Here is a 21,140-nt window from a genome sequence, read left to right on the forward strand (position 1 = left end):
AACTGTTCGTCGATGATTGGCTAATAGCTCTTATAAAAATTGGCAATTACAAATGCCAAATACCTTGGACATGACTGGCATGGAGTAGGCATTTCATCATTAACAACAGTAGTTGATGCTAGTGAATTTGTTACTAGTGACACAGTAGTATTAATAATAACCGTAACGTACAAGTGGGGAGAAAAGGCCTGAATAATAATTTTTGTGGTCTAAATCTCATGGAACTCTCTCATATAAGATAGAAGCCCCAAAGAAAGGGCAGCAGCTCCCTATCTTGATATTTCAGTGGATACTAAGATCTATTTGAATCCAAAAGGATACCACCTTGAGTAGCTAAGATAAAAAAATGGATATTCTGGATCTGCTAAAACAACTCTTAGCCTAGCTCCATTTAGGACTGTAAGCATGATGCAGTGCTTACAGGCTATCCATGGTAGCAGCCTTCATACCTCCTCCAATCACCCACCCTTATGCAGCATGATGGAATGAGATTATGGGTTCCTGCTGCTGCCAGACACTTCCTTGGCAGAACCACAAGAAACAGACCTTTCCACTCTTAAAGGCTTAGCCACATTGCACACTAGCCTCAGCAGAGGCTCCGATGCACTCTGACTTGACACCCAGCAGCTGAGTCAGCCTGCTGTGGAGACCTCAGAGTACTTAAATATTCCTGGGAATTGTCTCCTCCAGCAACTACCAGTAACAGAACTTTCAAGGGCAGACAGTTATAGCTACTCACACACACATAAAACCAATTATTCCTTCGGCCTGGACTAACAGAATGGGACATGCTTTGGGTCTCCTACTGGTCCTTTGGCATTATGAGGTTTCCCCCACGGAGAGCACATTCAGACTCAGGGAGCGGAGCAAGCAACAGAGTGGCGGTGCTGTTCCCATTTGGCCTCTGGACTATGGCTGACCTTAAAAGAGGATTTCTCTGCAGGATGTATCCAATCATAACGACGTGTGAGAACAGAGCTATTGCAGGTCTGTGACCCAGGAACTCACAAGACTGATGAGCTGGGAGTCTTGAGACCAGATACTATAGGCTATGGACTGAATTGTGACCCCCCACTCCTGAAATTTCTATGTTCCAGCCCTAACCCTCAATGTGTTGGTATGTGGAGACAGGCCTTTGGGCGGTAATTAGTTTTAGATGAGGTCATGGGGGCGCAATACTCATGGTGTGACTAGTGTAGTGGTCAGCAAACTCATTAGTCAACAGAGCCAAATATCAACAGTACAATGATTGAAATTTCTTTTGAGAGCCAAATTTTTTAAATTTAAACTATGTAGGTAGGTACATTGTTATTAACTGAATTAGGGTACTCCTAAGCTGGGCTTTGCTAAAAACGTCCTCAATGTGATTGAGGTACGTTCGCTGAGGTTGACCCCTTCCAACTCTCCCATCCACACTCGTCTTGTATACTTGTTTCAGATAGACGAGTGTGGATAGGAGAGTTGGAAGGGGTCAACCTCAGCGAACGTACCTCAAAACATTGTACCCCCGCGCTGAGTATCCCACGGCCTGCCTGCGCCGCGTCTCCCGTAGCCCGACCGACCGACCGACACCCCCCACTTCTTCTAATGCCACTTCTTCAAAACAGACTCGCCCAGACCGAAAACTGACTTCTACGCATGGGCCACGACATTTCAATCACACTGTACGTGCGCGCCCGCACGTGGTATTTTGTGGAAGAGCCACACTCAAGGGGCCAAAGAGCCACATGTGGCTCACAAGCCGCGGTTTGCCGACCACTGGACTAGTGCCTTGTAAGGAGAAAGCCCAGGGAGTTTGCTTGCTTTCCCTCTCTGTGCACACAAAGAAGAGTTCAGGTGAGCACACAGTGAGATAAAAGCCAGGAAGAAAGCCCTCACCAGAACCTGACCATGCCACATCCGTATGATGGACGTCTAGCATGCAGAGTTGTGAGAAAATAAATGTCTGTTGTTTAAGTCCCCAGTCCATGGTAGTTTGATATGGCAGCCCAAGCTGACCACTATACTATAGGGACAGGTTTTTAAAAAGTGGGCTGATTTAATTATTAGTAAATATTCAGGCTTATAGAAGTCATTGCAAGTTTAGCCAGCAGAGTTATCACAATTAATTACTTTGCTAAAATATAAAAGTGTCTACCTCTTCTTTCTTTAGGGAACAAGGGAAATCCACCTGCATTCTTCCAGATGGCTCCTAACCTGAGCTGTCCAAATTCCAGAGTTATCCAGAGAATTGCCCACCTTTGTTTCCAGACTAATTGACCATAACCTACAGACATCCAAATCCTCAATGTCACATGTTCTATTCCGGATGACTTTCCTTTTAAGGTGAAATTCTGTAATTTATATTTTGTTGCAATTTGAAGCAACTTTTCCATGCTTTATTTAGTTACTTTTTGGGTGGTAGGAATGTTTCAAGATGCAAAATATCTCCTGGATTTCCACATAAAGGCTAACTTTCAGTAACATTTTCCTGTCCACCTTTCAAATCCCTTACTCCCTGAGCTGGCTCTGTCTTTCCACAACCAGAATAGCATAAAGCCTCAGTGACCAGGCCAAAAAGTAAAAATAAATAAAAAAGACTGATATCATTCAGAGACTGACATTTCAGTTTTTATTACTAGAATACCTTGAAGAATTAGATCTGATTTGCATTGATATTTACCAAGTGAATTATTAAAGTTTTCTCTTTCTTTTTTCTTCCATTCATCAGATTTTAACATATTAGTCAACGCAGACACATTGAAGAATCATCTAACTTCACATTTCTTCTGGGCTTCTGAATTGTTGACCAACTTGAGAAAAACACCTGAGTTGATTCATAAAATGAAGGCAGGTGATGACACATAAAAGAAATGGCGAGGTACATTTTGCAAAGTATCCTGCTTCTCACAAATGTTTAAGTGACATGGGGCAATTTAATAGGCATGTCTTTTGTGGGCAGTGTGACCCCAGTTGAGTTACCTATTGAGGTTGCTCCATTTTATTAGAATAAATTGCAGCCTCCGTCTACTGGGAGACTTGAAAATGAATATGTCTAGAGAAGGATAAAGATTTCAGAAATGTTTGCACATTTTAAGTGATATGTTAGCTTCCAACATTATTAGACTGTAGATGAAAAAAGACAAAGTGGAAATTTCTGTGCAGTTGTTACTTCTAAACCTCTTCATCTAAAGTGACAGAGAGTCTAACCATAGAAATGTGATAGTGCATTTATATGTCAAATGGTTTTAGGCATCTCTCTTTCCCTTCTACCCCCGCACTCTCTCTTTCAGCAGGTCATCAAAAAATTCCCTATTGACTTATTATTACACAGAAAGAATCTCAAGTGCTCCCATCGTTGTGCTTGGTAAAAATAGCAGTCGGACATCCTTAGCCTCTCCTGCCACCACTGCTGCACTTGCCAGCGTGAGCCTGGCTTCTGGACATGGGCAAAATAGAGTCCAGAATTTGCATTTTAACAAGATTCTAGATGACTTTCCAGCACAATACAGTTGAAAATCATGCCTTTAAAGCTGCTTGCCCTCCTGTGCTTACATAGTCACCATTCTGCTCACCTGACTGGTCATTTGACTCATTGGGAGGCTTTACTCCTACAGAGAATCTGAGTCAAGACTGAGGATTTCAGAGCATTCTCTATAGCAGTGGTTCTCAGCCTTCTGGCCCTTTAAATACAGTTCCTCATGTTGTGACCCAACCATAAAATTATTTTTGTTGCTACTTCATAACTGTAATGTTGCTACTGTTATGAATCATAATGTAAATATCTGATATGCAGGATGGTCTTAGGCGACCCCTGTGAAAGGGTCGTTCGACCGCCAAAGGGGTCGCGACCCACCGGTTGAGAACCGCTGCTCTATAGCCTAATGGATGATGCAAGTCAGAAGTGACTCAGCACATCAGTACAACACAAGTGAAAGATTTTAACAGGACCTAGACAGAGAACTTTTTTGAAATTTGCAAAACCTTATCAGTCTTTTTATAGAGCCTATAATCTATGTTACACATAATTAAAATGCAATTTTATTAGTTCTATGATATGGCTTCCTGGAGGAAGTGTCAAAAGTCTTGCAAGAGAAAGTTATACTGGCAAATGATGACATAGAGGGATAAGAAAACATATTTCAAATGTGTAAAGGCTAAAAAGAAAGTGGACAATGCATAATTTTGAAATATAATTACTATAATCTATCGACTGCATAAAGTTGAATGGTTAGGGGTTTAGTAGAATAAGTTGAATGAAGGGCTTTAATGCTCAGTAGTTGGAACTTTACCCTAAAAGCATTAAGGAGTTGGGAAATTAAACAGAAAAATCAACTTGACCATTTTAATATTTAGAAATAGTGCTTTTGTAGTAGGGGGAAATATCTAATAGCAAGGGTCCAATTGAATAACTGTTGAAATACAGGTGAGAGAAAATGTTGGTTTATCTTCATTTTGACAATGACAATTTTTGGAAAAGAGAATGAATTGGTAACTACTAAGGAGGTAGAATCAAGACAATAAGTCAAATGAATCATTCTTGGAGAAAAAAAAGGAAGAAAAGAGTCCAGTCTCGCTTTCAATTTTCTAGCTTAGACAATTTTTATTTTGTTCTCTGAGCATCTCTTGGAGTTTGCCCTCTAGTCCCTTTGCTCCCAAACACCCTCAGTTAATGTCTTGATTCATGGGAGCTAGGATTTCTCTCCTTATCAGGAACCTCAGTCAGATCTATGCTGACTTCTCATGAGGATTCTTAGGATAGACTAAGCTGACATTCACAGTCAAGATCCCACTGTAGGGGGTCCATAAGGTAACCTATCCTGGCTTTTTCTTGTATGAGTAAGCCAAATCAATACACTGTGAGTCCTACTGTCTCTTCTTCTACAGTGGTTTGTTTGGCTCCTAAATAAATCAACCTTGCACTTATCTTAATGACTTGCATTGTGTTAATATCTGCCCATTGCAATAATTTCACAATTACTTGATCTTTTTAATATGCAGCTCCAAAAAAACTATACTTACTGCTTTCTTTTTGTTTTGTTTTTATTATGTCACCCCACTGTTACTGTTCAGTGGCTCAATCATAAAAATCGTCGGTCATTTTTCTGGTGTTGAAACATCAATTTTGTTTTAAAAAAAGGTGCTATGATTTACAACCTGTAGGTTCTATATACCTACAATTAATATTTGCTGTTACATAGCCAGACTCAGTATAAACTGTCCCCCAGGAGAAGCTTGGATACATGAATGAGCTACTTTAGAAAATCTCTCTCTAACACGACACTGTTGTGATACCCTTTTTGAAAAAGGTACACCTCCAGTGGGTTTGTTGAGATGTGATGCAATGTAAGAAATAAAATGGTAAATGTTATCTTGATAAGAACATTTTAAAAATCTCCCAGGTTGTTGTATTGAAATGGAGGATAGACCTGGATAAAGATGGCATTGAGGTTGTTTTCAATCTAATTATTAGTCTCCCCCCAAATTATCATTATAGGAAGCTAATGTATGGGTAAATATAATTAAATAATAAAATAAGAATAGCAATAATATCTAATACTAAACTAAGAACTTTGCTTACATATTCTCTTTTCATTCTCATGATAACCATTGATAAAAATTCTATGTTTAGACCTATTTTAAATGAGAAAATACATACTATTTGGAATAATGGCAAAAATATTTGAAGTATCAAACCTCAGAGGGAAGGTAGGGGAGGGTGGGGGTGAGGGGGAGAGATCAACCAAAGGACTTATATGTAAGCATATAGGCCTAACCAATGGACACAGAAAACAGGGGGGTGAGGGCATGAGTTGGGGGGATAGGAGGTAACATGGGGATAGGTACACATATGTAACAACTTAATCAATAAAAAATATTTGAAGTAGTGAGATACTGAGAGATGTGGACTTTTATGCTCTATTAGATCATGTACAAACTTTATGATTAAACTATTCTCCCTCCCCTACCCAAGCTTCCACAATGTCCTGGAGCACCCAAGGCCATGTCTAGGGTGATTAATTTCTCTTTGAAAGAGTATTCTGGAAGTTTGATGAGAGATGTGGGTAGGGTAAAAATGAGGTGCTGACATGGTGCTAGGACATTTGTTCAATACTCCTCAGAATGGCCAGCACAGCTGGTTGTGGATATCCTCCCATGGCTTACAGGTTGACAGTGCTAGTTATTGGGAGTCTTGTCCAGAGTTTTTAAGGTTTGGATGCCAGTAATCATGTAGTTAAATTCTTTAGTCTTTGTTTTCTAAGTTACCCATTTGTTTTCATGATAAGGTTACTGAAAAAGAGTTTGTGTTGACTTTATTAGGCTATTTTGAAATCATCTGTGTGGGGAAAGAATAGGTTTCTGACCTAAACTTAATATATTCATACACACAAACAACTGTCTATATGCCTGATATACTGGTAAAGTATATATGCTGGTATATTCAGCACTATATATTTATAACCAGTATATAAGTAAGATACTGAAAAAATGTATAGCAAGAGTTTTATTTTTCTTTGAAAAGAAAACAGGAATATTAAAAAGTAAAATAAAAATAATGTATGCAAAAAGAGATTTAAACATTAACAAAGGTAGCATAATTAAACGTTGACATCATGGTTTCACATAAAGATGCTCCCTAGATTCTTAAATGCATTATTATATGTTTTTGTTGTTGTTGTTTTTTCTGCCTGGGACACTCTTATCTTTCTATTTTCTTGGCCAGGTCCATCCATCCTTGAGGTCTCAGCATAAGTTCCTCTCAGGGGAGCTTTGCTGGCCTTGCAGGTTTTACTATATGGCCCTGTTTTATGGCTTTATTGAATGCTATAATTTTCCTTTGTACTATATAAATCTAATTAAAGGGTTATTCATGCAATTATTAGTTTAATGTTCTGCCTTCTCATTGAACTATAAGCTCCATTTGTGCAGGGACCATGTCTGTCATGCTCTTCATTTTGTCCTTTTACAGAGTGAGCATTCCATAAATATTTCTTGCCCAACGAACAAGTTATGAAATAGAGATCAAAGCTAATTTGGATATAATTCTGTATTGGCAGATGAGCTATTTAAGAAACAATATACAAGTAAGACAATGAAAAGAAAGCAGCATTTTTTTTCTGCTCTTTGTAAAGAAAAATGGAATATTAAAAACAAAAATTCAAGAAATAAATTAAAACAATGAATAGAACAAGTTGCACCATTACTCTCATTTATATTGTTACCACGTAGTCAAGAGCCTTTATCTGCAAAGTGCCCAGGTTTGATTCTTCCACATCCTTATACTACCAAGATTGACCCACAGAACCTTCTGGAAGGTCCATATAAGAAAAAGTCTCAGAGAAAGAATTTCCTGAAACTTAAATTGGTAGAACATATACTCTCTGTGTGAAGCGTGAAGTCCTGTCTATTCTAATATGCTAACTAAAAAGAACAGATGATAGTTACTTATAACATGTACTTCTGGAATTTAAATAGTTTAACGTTATATATTTTTCCTAAGCCTTGAGGACAGAGTCTAGGCTGGAAATAATAATAATTGGGTGAGTTAAAAACTTAGAAATAAGACTGATGGAGTTAAAGCATTAATGGAGTTTAAGAGTACTGTCAGGATTCAAACTTAGAAATGAATTAAGAGGAAATGTCCAGCCAAATGATTAAAACCCAACATCCAATGAGAAAATGGGATTTCAGATTCTCCAGAGTCCCCTGGGCTCCTCCCAGCACAATGTTTTTCCACCCATTCCACCAAAATGCAAAATATGTCTGGCTTTTGGCTTGGACAGAGAATTGTATAGCACTGATTAAGTTGTTCTCAGCCTAAATGGTCAATGTGTGTTTTTGTTTGTTTGTTTGTTTGTTTTTTTCCTTCTTCAGGTATAGAAAGCTACTGAGGTTGTAAAAACCTTTATAGAAATGAAATGTATAAAAACTTCCTGTAACCCTGACAATCTTGACACCACACGAGGCACACTTGAGAAAGAGACTTCCTCTGGAGTGTGAGAAGAAAGATTTAGAAACAAAGTTAAGAGAGATGAGAGTAGCATGGTTCACAGAAGGGAGATCAAACACTCTATAGAAAATACATGTTACAGTGCAATTGCCCTAAAGGAGTTACAGGATTATGAAAGCCTAACTTAATTAAGGGAGAAAATAGGTCATATTTAACCACCACATACATGGCATATCATTTTGACTATACAGAATAAGAGGAGAAAAAAAATGAAGACATCAGAAATACAGGAAAGACAACCACAGAATGCATCAATCTTTTTTGCTCCATCTCAGTCAGGTATATGTTTTGATTTTATATGTATGAAAGATTCACAGTTCTTCTAATATCCTGCTTTAAAACCATTAGCAGTATACTTGAAAGAGAAATTTCAGGTGTCAAAAGAATGAGAAATAAAATGGCCCAACCTAAAATTAAAAATAAATAAATCTGAAGTAAGAGGTAAGAATATCCTTCTACTCATAAAAATATACCTTGTACTCTCTTCCTTTCCTCCCTCCATGTCATCAAATGATGGGTAATCAGGTCCTTGTGAACCCTGCATGGAATCTTCCCCCTTTCAGGGCTCAGTGTCCCTGTGGGGTCGAGCTAATTACAGGTACGTTTCCTCTGCCAGGCAGTCACACTCTGTACTGTTGAAGGCACAATTAATAATTGAACAAAGCTAGCTGGGGTTTTTTTCTCACAAGGCCACGGGTTGCAGGTAGCTTTGCTGTCACACAGGGAGCACAGCCTCTTCTTTGGGTGTCTACAAGAAAGGCTTTTGCAATATAGGCTGAAAAGGATCATCCTATTTTCAATTTTTGAAAAAAAAAAGGAAAATAACCCACAAAAAACAAAGATGAAAAAATAAATCTTAGTTTCCTTTATAGGACAGTAAAGGCAAATTCTCTCTCCTGTCACCAGGAATATGATTATGATCAGATAGATGCTTATTTAGGTCAGATGTGAAAGATGAAAGCGTGGGCTGGGGAATTAATACCATTGTAAGGGAGAACTGGAGTTTGCCATTGAGTCTGTGAATGCAGCAGGAGTTAGTTTTGCATGCGCCAGAATAGAATTTGACCCACAGAGAGGACCTAGATAGAGTATTATAGAAGAATAAAGTTCTTTCCCTTGAGATGTCCTTAGGAACTAAATGGATGATATCACCAAAGCCCTATAGCATTAGGGATGAGTGCAGAAATCCTCATCCTATCCTCTAAGACAAAGCCTTGAACAGGAGTCTGTCTGTAAACCACACTATAAAAGGTCAGATAGAGAATATTTTAGGTTTTGGGGCTAAACCACCTTTGTTTCAACTATTCAACTCTGCTATTTTAGAGCAAAGGCAGTGATAGACAATATATAAATGAGTGAGCATGGCTGTGTTTCCATAAAACTTTATTCATGGGCACTGAAATGTGAATGTCATATATTTTTTCACAACAAAAATAAAATTCTTCTTTTGAAATGTTTCTTAACCATTTAAATACCATTCTTAGCTAGCAGGCTGTACAAAAGTGGAGCAGGCTGAATTTGGCCCCGGAGATGTAGTTTGCTGCCCCCTTGTCTGCCTATTGGAAACCCCTGTGAAGATACCTGTTTTTCTAGCTGATTTTGAGGGTTCTCTGAGTGTATCTAGATGCTGCCTTTACTGTGGAATATCTGGCCTACCTATGGCCTTTGTTGACTTGAAACATCATGGATAACCAGGTTATTCAGAGTTCAAATCACATGTTCATTATCATTAAAAAGTTTACTAGACCCCAGCCAGTGTGACTCAGTGGTTGAGCTTCAACCCACAAACCAAGAGGTCATGGTTCCATTCTGGGTCAGGGCATATGTCTGGGTTGTGGGCTCAATCCCCAGTTCAGAAGGCAGCTAATTGATGTTTCTCTCTCATCCATGTTTCTATCTCTCTATCCCACTCTCTTTCTCTCTTTCTAAAAAAAATCAATATATATATACTAGAGGCCCATTGCAGGAAGAGATTCCTGCAATAGGCCTTCCTTCCCCTGGCTGCCAGCACCAGTTTTCCTCCGGCACCCGGGACCCAGGCCTTCACTCTGGCCACAGAGGAGAAGGCAAGCCTCTTCCGTCTTCAGTCATCTTCAGTCTTCAGTCATCCTCAGTCTTCAGTCTTCGCTCCTTGCCTGCATATGCAAATTAACCTCTATCTTTGTTGGGTTAATTTGCATACTCATCCTGATTGGCTGGTGGGCATAGTGGAGTGACATCAATTTGCATGTTTCTCTTTTATTAGTATATATATATATATATATATATATATATATATATATATTTACTATATATATATAATTTGAAATATATATATTTCAAATTACTCTCCATATGTATTTTTCCCATGTGAGGATACAAAATGGGTCTGAGAGGAAATGAGCTTGATCTACCAAATAAGTACCTCATTTATTGTTCTTTTATATTATAAATAAATGACAAGTTGCATCCATGAGGATAGGTACTGAGTAATATTTTTCTCAAGAAAGTAGAAGCTTCTAGTAAGAATAGCTGCTTAAATAAAAGACTATTCCACAGATTGGTTCAAACTTCACTTGATACATTAATTTGTGTATACATGTATGTGTATATATATATATATATATATATATACACATATATATATATATATATATATTTTCATATACATGTATATTAAAGTTTACCAGAGTTAGCCATGAAAATCTAAACTTCTAGACCAAGCTTAAAACTCTGGCTCTAGCTAACTATTTTTCTGAAAACAAGGGATAAAAAAAGAATATATCTTTAGATTCAGGTCACCAATAGCATTTTTTTCCTGAGAAAAAACATTTACTAGGCAATAGTGCACCTAAAGAAATAAAATAGTTTTATTAATGTAATTCATTCCTTGATTATCAATTGAATATAATCTATCTTCCTTCTTTTCTTTACAACTTTTTTTCACAGAAATTAAGAGATTATAAAGAATATAGTATATATACATTTAAATTAGTTATAGGTGAGGCAATATTAAAATAATGGTAAGAAAACAAGAAGAAAGCAAGGATTTGATGCCATAAAATAGTTTGCTTAAAATTCATATTGTTAACTTGTACTTTACATAGAATTTCCTATATTCTTTTACAAATGGGCCATACATTTGGCTCTACCTTTGGTAATAGTTAATACAATGAAGGATTCATGATCATTTATAAAAATTCACTGGGTTCATTTATAGAAGAACAAGGTATTGCTTAGAAAAACAACACTAGAAATAATGAAAATAAATAGCAATTTCCTTAAAGGGTCCTTGAAATGGAAACTATGCAATAAAATTAACAATCTCTCAAAAACTTTACAACAAAAGCCACAGTTTTAGAGGAGATCTTTTATGACACCTTTAAATGGGGGCCAATAGCTTTTATAGCAAATTGTCATTCAGTAAAAGCAGTTCTACTTGGGACAGAGGTAGGTGGTGTAAGGTTGGGGGATGATATAATTCTATCCAAGTAGAATGTGCTCTGGTGGTTTAATTTAATCCAGGGGAAAGGTGTATGATACCCAGAGGTTCACACTTAAAATTACCCTCCATATGTATTTTTCCCATGTGAGGATATAAAATGGGTCTGAGAGGAATGAGCTTGATCTACCAAATAAGTACCTCATTTATTTTTCTTATATATTATAAATAAATGACAAGTTGCATCCATTAACAATGAGGATGGGTACTGAGTAATACTTTTCTCAAGAAAGTAGAAGCCTCTAGTAAGAATAGCTGCTTAAATAAAAGACTGTTCCATAGATTGGTTCAAACTTCATTTGATACATTAATTTGAGAGCTAACATAAAATGGAGGCCAATATTCTCACACTACAAAATACAGAGTGTTTTTTTGTTGTTTATTTGTTTGTTTTTTAAGACGCTATAACCAAATACTATCCTGGCCTTTTAAAATATCTCAGGATAGCTTTCCTTGTATGTCTAGCTTTGCACAACAACTTTTTTATGGTGTTCATTCCAAAATAAAAATTGTTTTTAATTAATCTCTAGATAATTTTTATAAAGAAACTTTAAGAGACTATCAGATATAAGTCAGTTAATAGTTGGGAGCTATCTACTGAAAGAAATGACATTTCATAAGACTAATTGATCCCTACCTTTATAGAAAGAAGTATGTAAATGTAATCCATACAACACATTTGCCCCAAGACACTCAAACACCAAACTGGGATACATTTTAAACATAATATAAAGTAATTTAAGACATTTAATGCTTCTATATTTGTTGCCTTGGGGGAGTGTTCTATTGAAAATAAAATAAAATAAGATATATACATTTGTACCATGGTTGAAGACTTTATAGAGATGGACCCATACCAGGGAGGACCCTAAATAACTTCTATGTCACAATTCTATTAGTGTCATAATAACAAGATACATGCTTGCCTTTCAGATCCACTGGAATCTCAGAAGTGTGGGGCTCTCTTAAATAGTGTGTGGCATTTTGGAGACTGGAGGGTTGCTTACCAGTTGGTGTAAGGTGTCTCCAGGTGATAACAGGTTCAGGACGGCCATTGGCCATGCAGACCAGGGTCACATTGCTGCCCTCATTCACAGTGACATCCGAGGAGATGTTGGAGATCTTTGGTGGAACTGTAAAGACAAAAGCAAATGGAATGTGTAACTACGTCAGTAAAAGCAGATTTGCAGCACTGGTCCATGCAACTGGAAGTGGCAAAGATGAGCTAAGTACTCTTATAACTTTAGGCCTCGAAATTTGGGAGTTAGGAAGACAGAGTGTTTTAGGACCTCCTAGAGACTTCATGAGCAAATAAGAAGCATGAGTCTTACTATAAGGTGAGATTCTTTCCACTATGGCCAAGTGCTATAGGAAGTACAATGAAAATGACTCAGCTTTTTTCTGATTAGAATTACTTTTTTGGCTATTTGAGATTGTGGACATTTATACATATTAAGAATAAATTTTCTTATTACTGTTACTTATATTTTCTTATCTATAAAGAGGAATATAATCTAATCTCTCTTGAAATGTCAGGGAAACAGGTATTATTTAGTATAAGATTTCACAATTGTGTTATTAAGATATAGTAAAACCTGGATACTTATAATCTAGCCCCATAAGGAAACAACTAGTTAACCACTACAATAGAAAGTCTCTAAATAGCATCTTGGTGTGTGCCTGCCAGATAATTAAAATTGAATTAATAAGGCCTATGTCACAGATAGGTAGATATTACCAAAAAAATACTATTACTCCTAAAAACTATCATCACCACTACTACCAACAATTTAATAACAGCTAACTTGCATTACTTACTATTCATAGAATTTTACTTATAGGTGAGAAACTGAGGTATAGAGGGGGCTAGGTGAGAAACAGAAAACTGATTTGACTCTAGGCAGACTCCAGGGCCCACACTTTTAAGCACTACTTGAATGAAACTTCATCTTCACAATCCAGGCTACCAGATGGCTGCAAATGACGACAATTACTTTTTGGTGATGTGAGAAATGAGTCCCCAAGGGCTAGTGGTACTGCCGTCTGACTCCTTCATTAGTGTTCAGGGCAGCCACATTAGATCTCACATTGGTAGGCTGGAGTGGAAAGTGAATTACTCCCAAATTTCTTCACAGAGGTTATACACTGACTACAAATAGCAGAGTTTATGGTTTGACTGTGATTTTCCTTTTTTTTACTCTTAGTGGCTTATGCTGTCCCTGAGAAAGTATGTGTTGAGAACAGCAGGGAGGAGTTCAAGAATCTTACTTTTTCTTTATTTTCCTGTCTATTAGGAACTCTGTGTGGTGACAAATAAAACAGGAACACTTTCTGCTTGTAGAGGCAGCTGCCTGATAAACATATAATCCCCACAGATTCCTGTGAGGAGACACTGATGGGACTTGGGCAACTGACCAGATCAGAGTGTCACAAGGAGGAACTGAGCAGAGAGCTCTCATCGTAACACTCCTCACACAGTGACATCCTATATGGCTTCCGGGTAGAAACCAGTGTTTCCAAACCAAACCCAATGACAGAAATAGAATGTAGTTGATTCTCATTATTTAGTAATTTCTATTTATAACTTTCCAGTTCCCCTTTAAGAAAACATCCCCTAACCCCAATATGTTGACTTGCAATATACTCTTCCACACTTTTATAATGAGGACCTGAAAGGTTATACACTTTTTATAGAAAAGAACAGAACAGGACACAAGAGAGGAATAATGGCTTGTTGAGGGTGATCCCATCAAGAACTATGGTTGGGCTTAGAACTCATAGCTCCTGAATGTCCAACTGTTCTGCCATTTAATATTGGAAGTTTCTAATTCCCAACTGAGTAAGCCAGGTTTCAGAACCTCTCTAAAAGCAAACAAACAAACAAACAAACAAACAAATAAACAAAAAGCACCAATAAAATATAAAGCTATGATAGAACAGAACTTAATCATTCTAGGTGCCTTTCTCAATAATAGGAATCTACACAGTAATTACAAGTGCTCATATCAGTCAGGTTGTAGCTAATTTTGAATTACAAGGGACACAGCATAGAGGAAATAAAACTGTGTTCTGATATTTAAAAAAGTGGAGTTGAGGAGGGGGAGGCTATATATCCCTAATACAAAAACACTCAAGCCGGAACCGGTTTGGCTCAGTGGATAGAGCATCGGCTTGCGGACTGAAAGGTCCCAGGTTTGATTCTGGTCAAGGGCATGTACCTGGGTTGCGGGCACATCCCCAGTAGGAGATGTGCAGGAGGCAGCTGATTGATGTTTCTCTCTTATCGATGTTTCTAACTCTCTATCTCTCTCCCTTCCTCTCTGTAAAAAATCAATAAAATATATTTAAAAAAAACACACACACTCAAATTTATAGAACAGAAAAAATCTTCAATGATCAAGCTCTCACAGAGTTAATGCCTATGATGCAATGTACTTACATTACCTCTCTTTTATGAGAGGAATATATACCAATAACTTTAATTTTACATGGTATGCAAGTTGAGATATGCTCAATGGTACATAGACAAGTAGTAACAAAATCAGGAATAAAATCTAGAACAGCTGACTGCAAGGCTATGTTTTGGCCACCAAACTATATTATTTCTTTTAGTTAAGGACAATATACTCAGGTCCCGGATCTCAGATGCTGAAGGTACAAAAAGTGATTGTGTTGAATAGTTAAGAAATATAATCATGTTGACATTGTATCACATCTTCCTCGGGGTCACTATCAATGGGTTTCACTCCATTATTTATCACCCTACTTTACTGTACTTTGTACTAGCTTCTTCCCATAATATTTATAATCCATGTAGTTCTTTTTCTCTAGAAAAAGTCCCTCTGCAAATCCCATGTTGCCCTCCTACCAACTTTCAACCTCTCTCTTTCTCCAAGTTTCTTGAAGGAATTGTTCTATACAACATCTTCATCTCCTGTTTATCTCCAACCTTCAGTGCAATCTGGATTCCCTCACTGACCTCCAAAGAAAGTGCTTTCAGGAAGCTCACCAATTTGTTCAAACCATATTGTTTATAGGTCCAGTGAACAATATGTGTTATTATCTTATTTTTCTCTAAAGTAGATTATTTTGTTGACCACAAACTCTTTCTTCCATTCTTTACTTTTCGTTTCTAGGTCACCAAACTCAGTTGCTTTTTCACTTAGTCCTCTGGCCAGTCCTGCCAGTTTAACTCTGGAGCTTATCTTGTCCTATTCCTTAAATATCTATATTCCTGAGAGTTTGTTTGCTGTCTTTTTCTTGCTATCATTCACTGTGAGTCATCTCATCTACTTTCTAGCTTCAGAAGTGTAAGCCATGTTGTTGATAATTCCTAAATCAGTATTCACAGCCCAGATTTTTCTCATGAACTTTGTACCTAGTTTTCTCTTTGACTCTTCTGCATCTCCATTTATGCCTCACAGATACCCAAGATTCAACATAGTACTCATCATCTTCCTTCCCACTTGTTATCTTGGTGTTTACTCTACCATTAAATGGTGTCATCCAGCAAACAGTTGCCCAAGCAAAAAGAGAAGCTTCTCTATCTTGACAGCTCTCTCTCCTTTACTGTCCCATATAAAATGGATCCCCAGTTCTGTGACTAATGAATTTTCAGATTCATTCATTACTTTCTCTCCCTATTTCCACTAGCTTTTTCCAGCCATCAACATTTCTTCCCTGAATTTCTGCAAGAGCATTATAACTAGTTTCTTTGCCTCTAGCCTTCGTCTCCTAAAGCTCATTGTCATTCATGTACCACACAACAATCAGAATTTTTTTCCTAAATTGCAAATGTGAGTATAGTATCCCCTGATTAATCTTATTGCCCTGAAGAGAAAATTCAAATTTCTTAATATATCTTAATAGGTCATTCACTATTGGCCCCTGCTTCTCTCTCCAGCCTTACTTCCTAATCACTTTGCATTGCATCATCCAGTCAGATCAAACAACTTTGGTTCCTATACTATAATCATTTTCTTCCAGGCATGCAACATTCTTTTTTTTTTTTTTTAATATGGAATATCCTTCTTTCAACTCTTCATGTGGTTAGCCCCTTTCCTCCTTCAGGTTTCAGCTTGTCAGTTTATTTGCTCACTTTTCCAGGAAGATTGTCCTGTCATTCCCACCTCCTCCATCCCCTTCTGACTCCACATTGATTGAAGTACCCTCCTGGTTCTCAACACTGTGCCCTGTTTTTTTTTCTCCACCATAGTACCGAATCTTAATTGCTGGATTATTTACCCGTGCTTGTCACTAAACTGAAACAGGCAGACAGGAGGGCCTTTGTTTCCTTGACCACTGAATCTTACAGAGTACTTGGATCATGGTACTCACAGTATTTGGGGGGAAAAACAACAACCTAAACACACCAAAAACACTACACAAAAAACAACACACACACAATAAAGTTTTCCTCCAAACTCTTTTCTGAGCTAAAGGAAGTTATCTCACTGAATTTTTGTCAGAAAAGAGAAAGCTTTTATTTTGAACCAATAAAACACTGACAGTTTTTATAAATATTTCTTTAGCTACCTTTTAATTATGTATTTCACTATAAATGTATTTCACTAACAATTAACCATGGGGCAGAGAAATGTTTGGATTTTAGGAACATACAAAGCAATACAAACTTGGTGTCCAGTTTCCTCAATTACAGATTTTTCAGGTTTTTTTTTTTAATTTTTCCTATGAGGAGTCATACATAAACATTTTTAGTTAAGTGGTTTCATAGTTCCTTTCTAGTTGCCTGTAGTAATTCATGGAGTTTACATTTACACCATCACTGATAATATAACACTAAAGTAGCAATTCAGAGGTTTTATTCTATTACCTAGTAAAATCTTTACACAGACTCTGGGAAGTAAAAGGTATTGTTATTATTACTGACGTTTTATAGATGTAGACACAGGGGGAAAATGAGTAAAAATCACATAGCTAAGAAATGCCAAAGCCAGGACTACAACAGGTTTATAGATTTCCCAAACTTAACTGTAGGTCAAGATCTTGCAAAAGTGGTTCCAAATAGTATATTTTGCTTTATTTTAATGCTCAATAAGAATGACCACATATGCTAATCTTATTTGTACCAGCAAATATAAGTCATTTATCAAAATCACTGCAATACTGATTTATGTATGTTCAATTCTTAATTCTTGGGTTATCACAGAACTCTGTTTTTTATGTTTGTTTGGTTATGGTTGTTCTTTTTGTTTTAATTTCTGGAATATTGCCTAACACTTTTTATTCACTGGATACTAGTGTGACTGATCACTTTTTCCTAAATGTATTGCCATGGACCATTTACTTTATCTCTTACAGCCTATTCACAGTTTCAGTAATCTCCTTAATTTGTTTGGATTAATAAGAGTTCCTTATGTCATAAGGAATTAACCTTCTGCTGTCATGGTATTTGCAATCTCCACAACGTATTCCTAATTCTTAACTTCACAATGATTTTTCTTTTGCAGAAGTTTTCTATTACTTTGTTAATCTTTTTTATGATTTTTTCTATTGCTTCTGTGCATATTAGTTTCTTTCCTAACGTAAGATCAGTTAAATATTTACATCTATTTCTTCTTTGCTTTTAATGGTTTGTTTCATTTTTTATACTGAACTCTTTAAACAATCTAGGATTTATTTATGGTGTGAGCTACAGCCAAGTTTTCCACTGCAATTATTTTTTAGTCAATTTCCCCAATACCAAATGTGAAATATTATAAAATATATACATCATTTTGGTTTTCAGAAATACCCTATATAGTGCTACCAAATTGACCAGGGTGATATTTTTGGGAAACATACAAAGGTAAACCTTACTTACCATGCAAATTAATTTTATCAAAATATTTAAAAGTATGTCACTAATCTATTGGACACCACATTATTAGTATGTATTCCCAGTTCCAAATTTAACTGTTTATTAGATGAACACCTCCTAAAATGTTGAGTAAAAGACATCATTTAGATATCCATCTTTCAGGACACTAGCAAAATTCATTATTCCAGGATATTCTCAGGTTTTCCCATTGTTAAAAACATTGTAAAATGAAAATGCCACACCTAATCGTTCAAATTCTGAACTAATAGGTGATTTCTTTCACCTACTGAAACACACACCTACTGTGTGAAATACACACCTATTGAAATACACATAAGTTATGTGTTAAAGAAATGCATGCTTTTTCTATTCAGTACAAGTGGAATGGCAGTTTCAAAAATAATGCTAACATCTAGGTGTACTTGGACACATAAATGAACCAGCATTAAGTAGGATTATGACATAATCTAGCTCTGCTACCTATGATTTTATTGTCCCTCCTCACTTTTTTGTTGTAATATCCATACCCTCTATCTATGTCAAATCTCCAGGATCTGTCCTGGCATTTGCAGACCCAGAGGTACCTGTGTGGGAAACTGTTTATTGCCTTCACTATCTGATAAGCGTAGACAGAGAACCTCCCCCCACCCCCCAAGGCTGGGTTCCTTTGAAGCCCTAGCAAAGGTCGGAGCTAGGCGCCACCTCTGTTTGTCCAGACAGTAGTAGCTGAAACTACTCCCCCATTTATTATTATCTAAATCCTTCCTGATGGGCTAGTCTGCTTGTTACTAGGGGGTCACCTGCCTAAAGCTATGCTATGGGTGCATCCCAGATCAATAAAAGCTTGGTGAGGCCTGAGCACGGAGGAAGTCCTTTGGGACTTGCTGCTTGGTCCCCCAATATTGCAAAATTATCTCGTGTCTTTTTCTCTCATTTGTTGTGCGGCTCCTCTTTCAGATACCGAACCCTACTCCACGCAGAACATGGAGGGAGTCTTACTCGACATGCCTGTACCTCTTTTGATAGTTCTCTAGGTTTCAATCATTCCTTTTTCTCTTATATAAGACTAACATCTCATGCATGACCAAAAGTGGAATTGAAGGCAAAGTCAGAGATACGAGTGAAATTTTTTACCTGCCCAAATCCACACCTTCTTCTGGTAAGATACCCTATTTTTCCTTTGTGGAAACCACCTCTCACCTACTGCCATTGGTTTGTTGGGACTGTCAATCAAGCGACCTGTTTTCCCTAAACCAAGGATGGGGAGTATGCCATAAACTGGACCATTCAACCTCTCCCTCCCTTGACCTTGCTTTTTATAAGGAATGGCTCAAGAGATCTTAACACTGATTCAACCTGTGGTAGACTGTATTAATGGCCCCAATTAACCACTCTTCCCTGTATCTACATCCTTTGCCATGCCCATTCCTTCCTATAGTGGGTGGCACACAGTTTTCTACCCCTGTGCCATGTTATGGACAGGGATATCAGCATAGGGAATACAAGAAGGGTTTTGAAAAGAGTTGGCACAATTAAACTCACTTTATCTTGTGTCTCTGCCATCACCATGAGAAGAACATGCCCAACTGAGCCTGTTGGTTCCAGGAGAAGGAGGATGGAAGATGGCAAGTAGTATTGCCAGATAAAATACAGAGTACCCAGTTAAATATGAATTTCAGATCAACAACAAATGCTTTTCATTAGTACAATTTCCAAATATTGCATGGGGTATACTTATACTAAAATATTTGTTATCTAAAATTCATTTTTAACTGGTATCCTATTTTTCATTCAACATATCTGACAACCCCAGCAACAGTCACCTGCAGTGAAGTCCAGCCTGGCTCTGCTGACTTGCATGTTTGTGAGGAATAAAGAATAACTATTGTTTATGCCTCTTACTTTTGGAGTGGTTTCTTCAGCAGCAATGGTTAGCTAATATGGATCATAAAAGAGCAGCAATAAAAGAACCATTAGTTTTCACTAGTGTCTGCAACCTGCATTCATAGAGATGCATGACTTCCGGGCTTTCCAAGGCAAGATTTTTCTGCTTTTCTTTGGATTCTGTGAGCTACTCCATATTCTTCCAATCAGCTATTCCATGTTATTCCCTTAATACATCAAAATACCAATTTCTGCTGTTTAAACCAAGGAATCCTAATTGTTGCAAATTGGAAAGCACTCATAAGGGAAAAATTTGAAAAGGGGCCTTTCATAGAGGTAATTTTTTTCATCTCTCCTTACTTAACTCCTGTAGCTGCTTTGGGTTTTCACAAAACCAACCTAGTTTTATGTTTAGCTTTGGTTCTTATCTGTTAGTACACATTGCTTTAAAAATAATCGTAGTTTTGCAGACTGTCTAATTCTAGCTGTGATTGTTTTAATGTCTTCATCCTTGGCTCCTAACTAACCAGACTACAGAAGAAAAAGCTCCAGAGTAGGGGAGAAAAGGAGTCAGCTGGCTTATTTCCCTAACGTTAAATAATTAGCTGTTATTACTTGCATTTACTTCCAAATGCCATTCCCAATGGTATAAATTAGCAACAAATTGGCCTTCCTTGTTCATTTAAAGTTGGGACAAGGCAAATATATTCCTTTGTATATGTTGATAGTGGGGTTGTTCAAAGCACAACACTATCAACTTCCTAATCGCTAACCTTTCTTTAGTCTGGTAGAGAAGCTTAAGCCCTACCCTGTTGCATATGTAGTAGATTGTACGGAACAGTATGGTGAGTCTATATGAGCTGGGTTCAGAAATCTACAGGGTGTTTCTTGAGCAGCACTTGACTTTAAGAAGCATGATCCAAGAATTCAACAATAAGAATAAAAAAATATACTGTAACACATAA

At 37.1% G+C, this 21,140-nt stretch overlaps 1 protein-coding gene across 2 annotated transcripts in view; it reads right to left on the minus strand.

Annotated features, from left to right (window-relative positions):
• LOC118676976 (limbic system associated membrane protein) overlaps window positions 1-21,140 on the minus strand; it is a 649,066-nt gene that overhangs the window by 232,536 nt on the left and 395,390 nt on the right. For both annotated transcript variants that reach the window (XM_036351671.1, XM_036351672.1), the window contains exon 3: window positions 12,479-12,604. In XM_036351671.1, the coding sequence (XP_036207564.1) occupies window positions 12,479-12,604 (126 nt within the window). The remainder of the gene's footprint in view (window positions 1-12,478; window positions 12,605-21,140) is intronic.

The sequence above is a fragment of the Myotis myotis genome, unplaced genomic scaffold, assembly GCF_014108235.1.
Source record: "Myotis myotis isolate mMyoMyo1 unplaced genomic scaffold, mMyoMyo1.p scaffold_m19_p_2, whole genome shotgun sequence".
Taxonomy (NCBI): Eukaryota; Metazoa; Chordata; class Mammalia; order Chiroptera; family Vespertilionidae; genus Myotis; species Myotis myotis.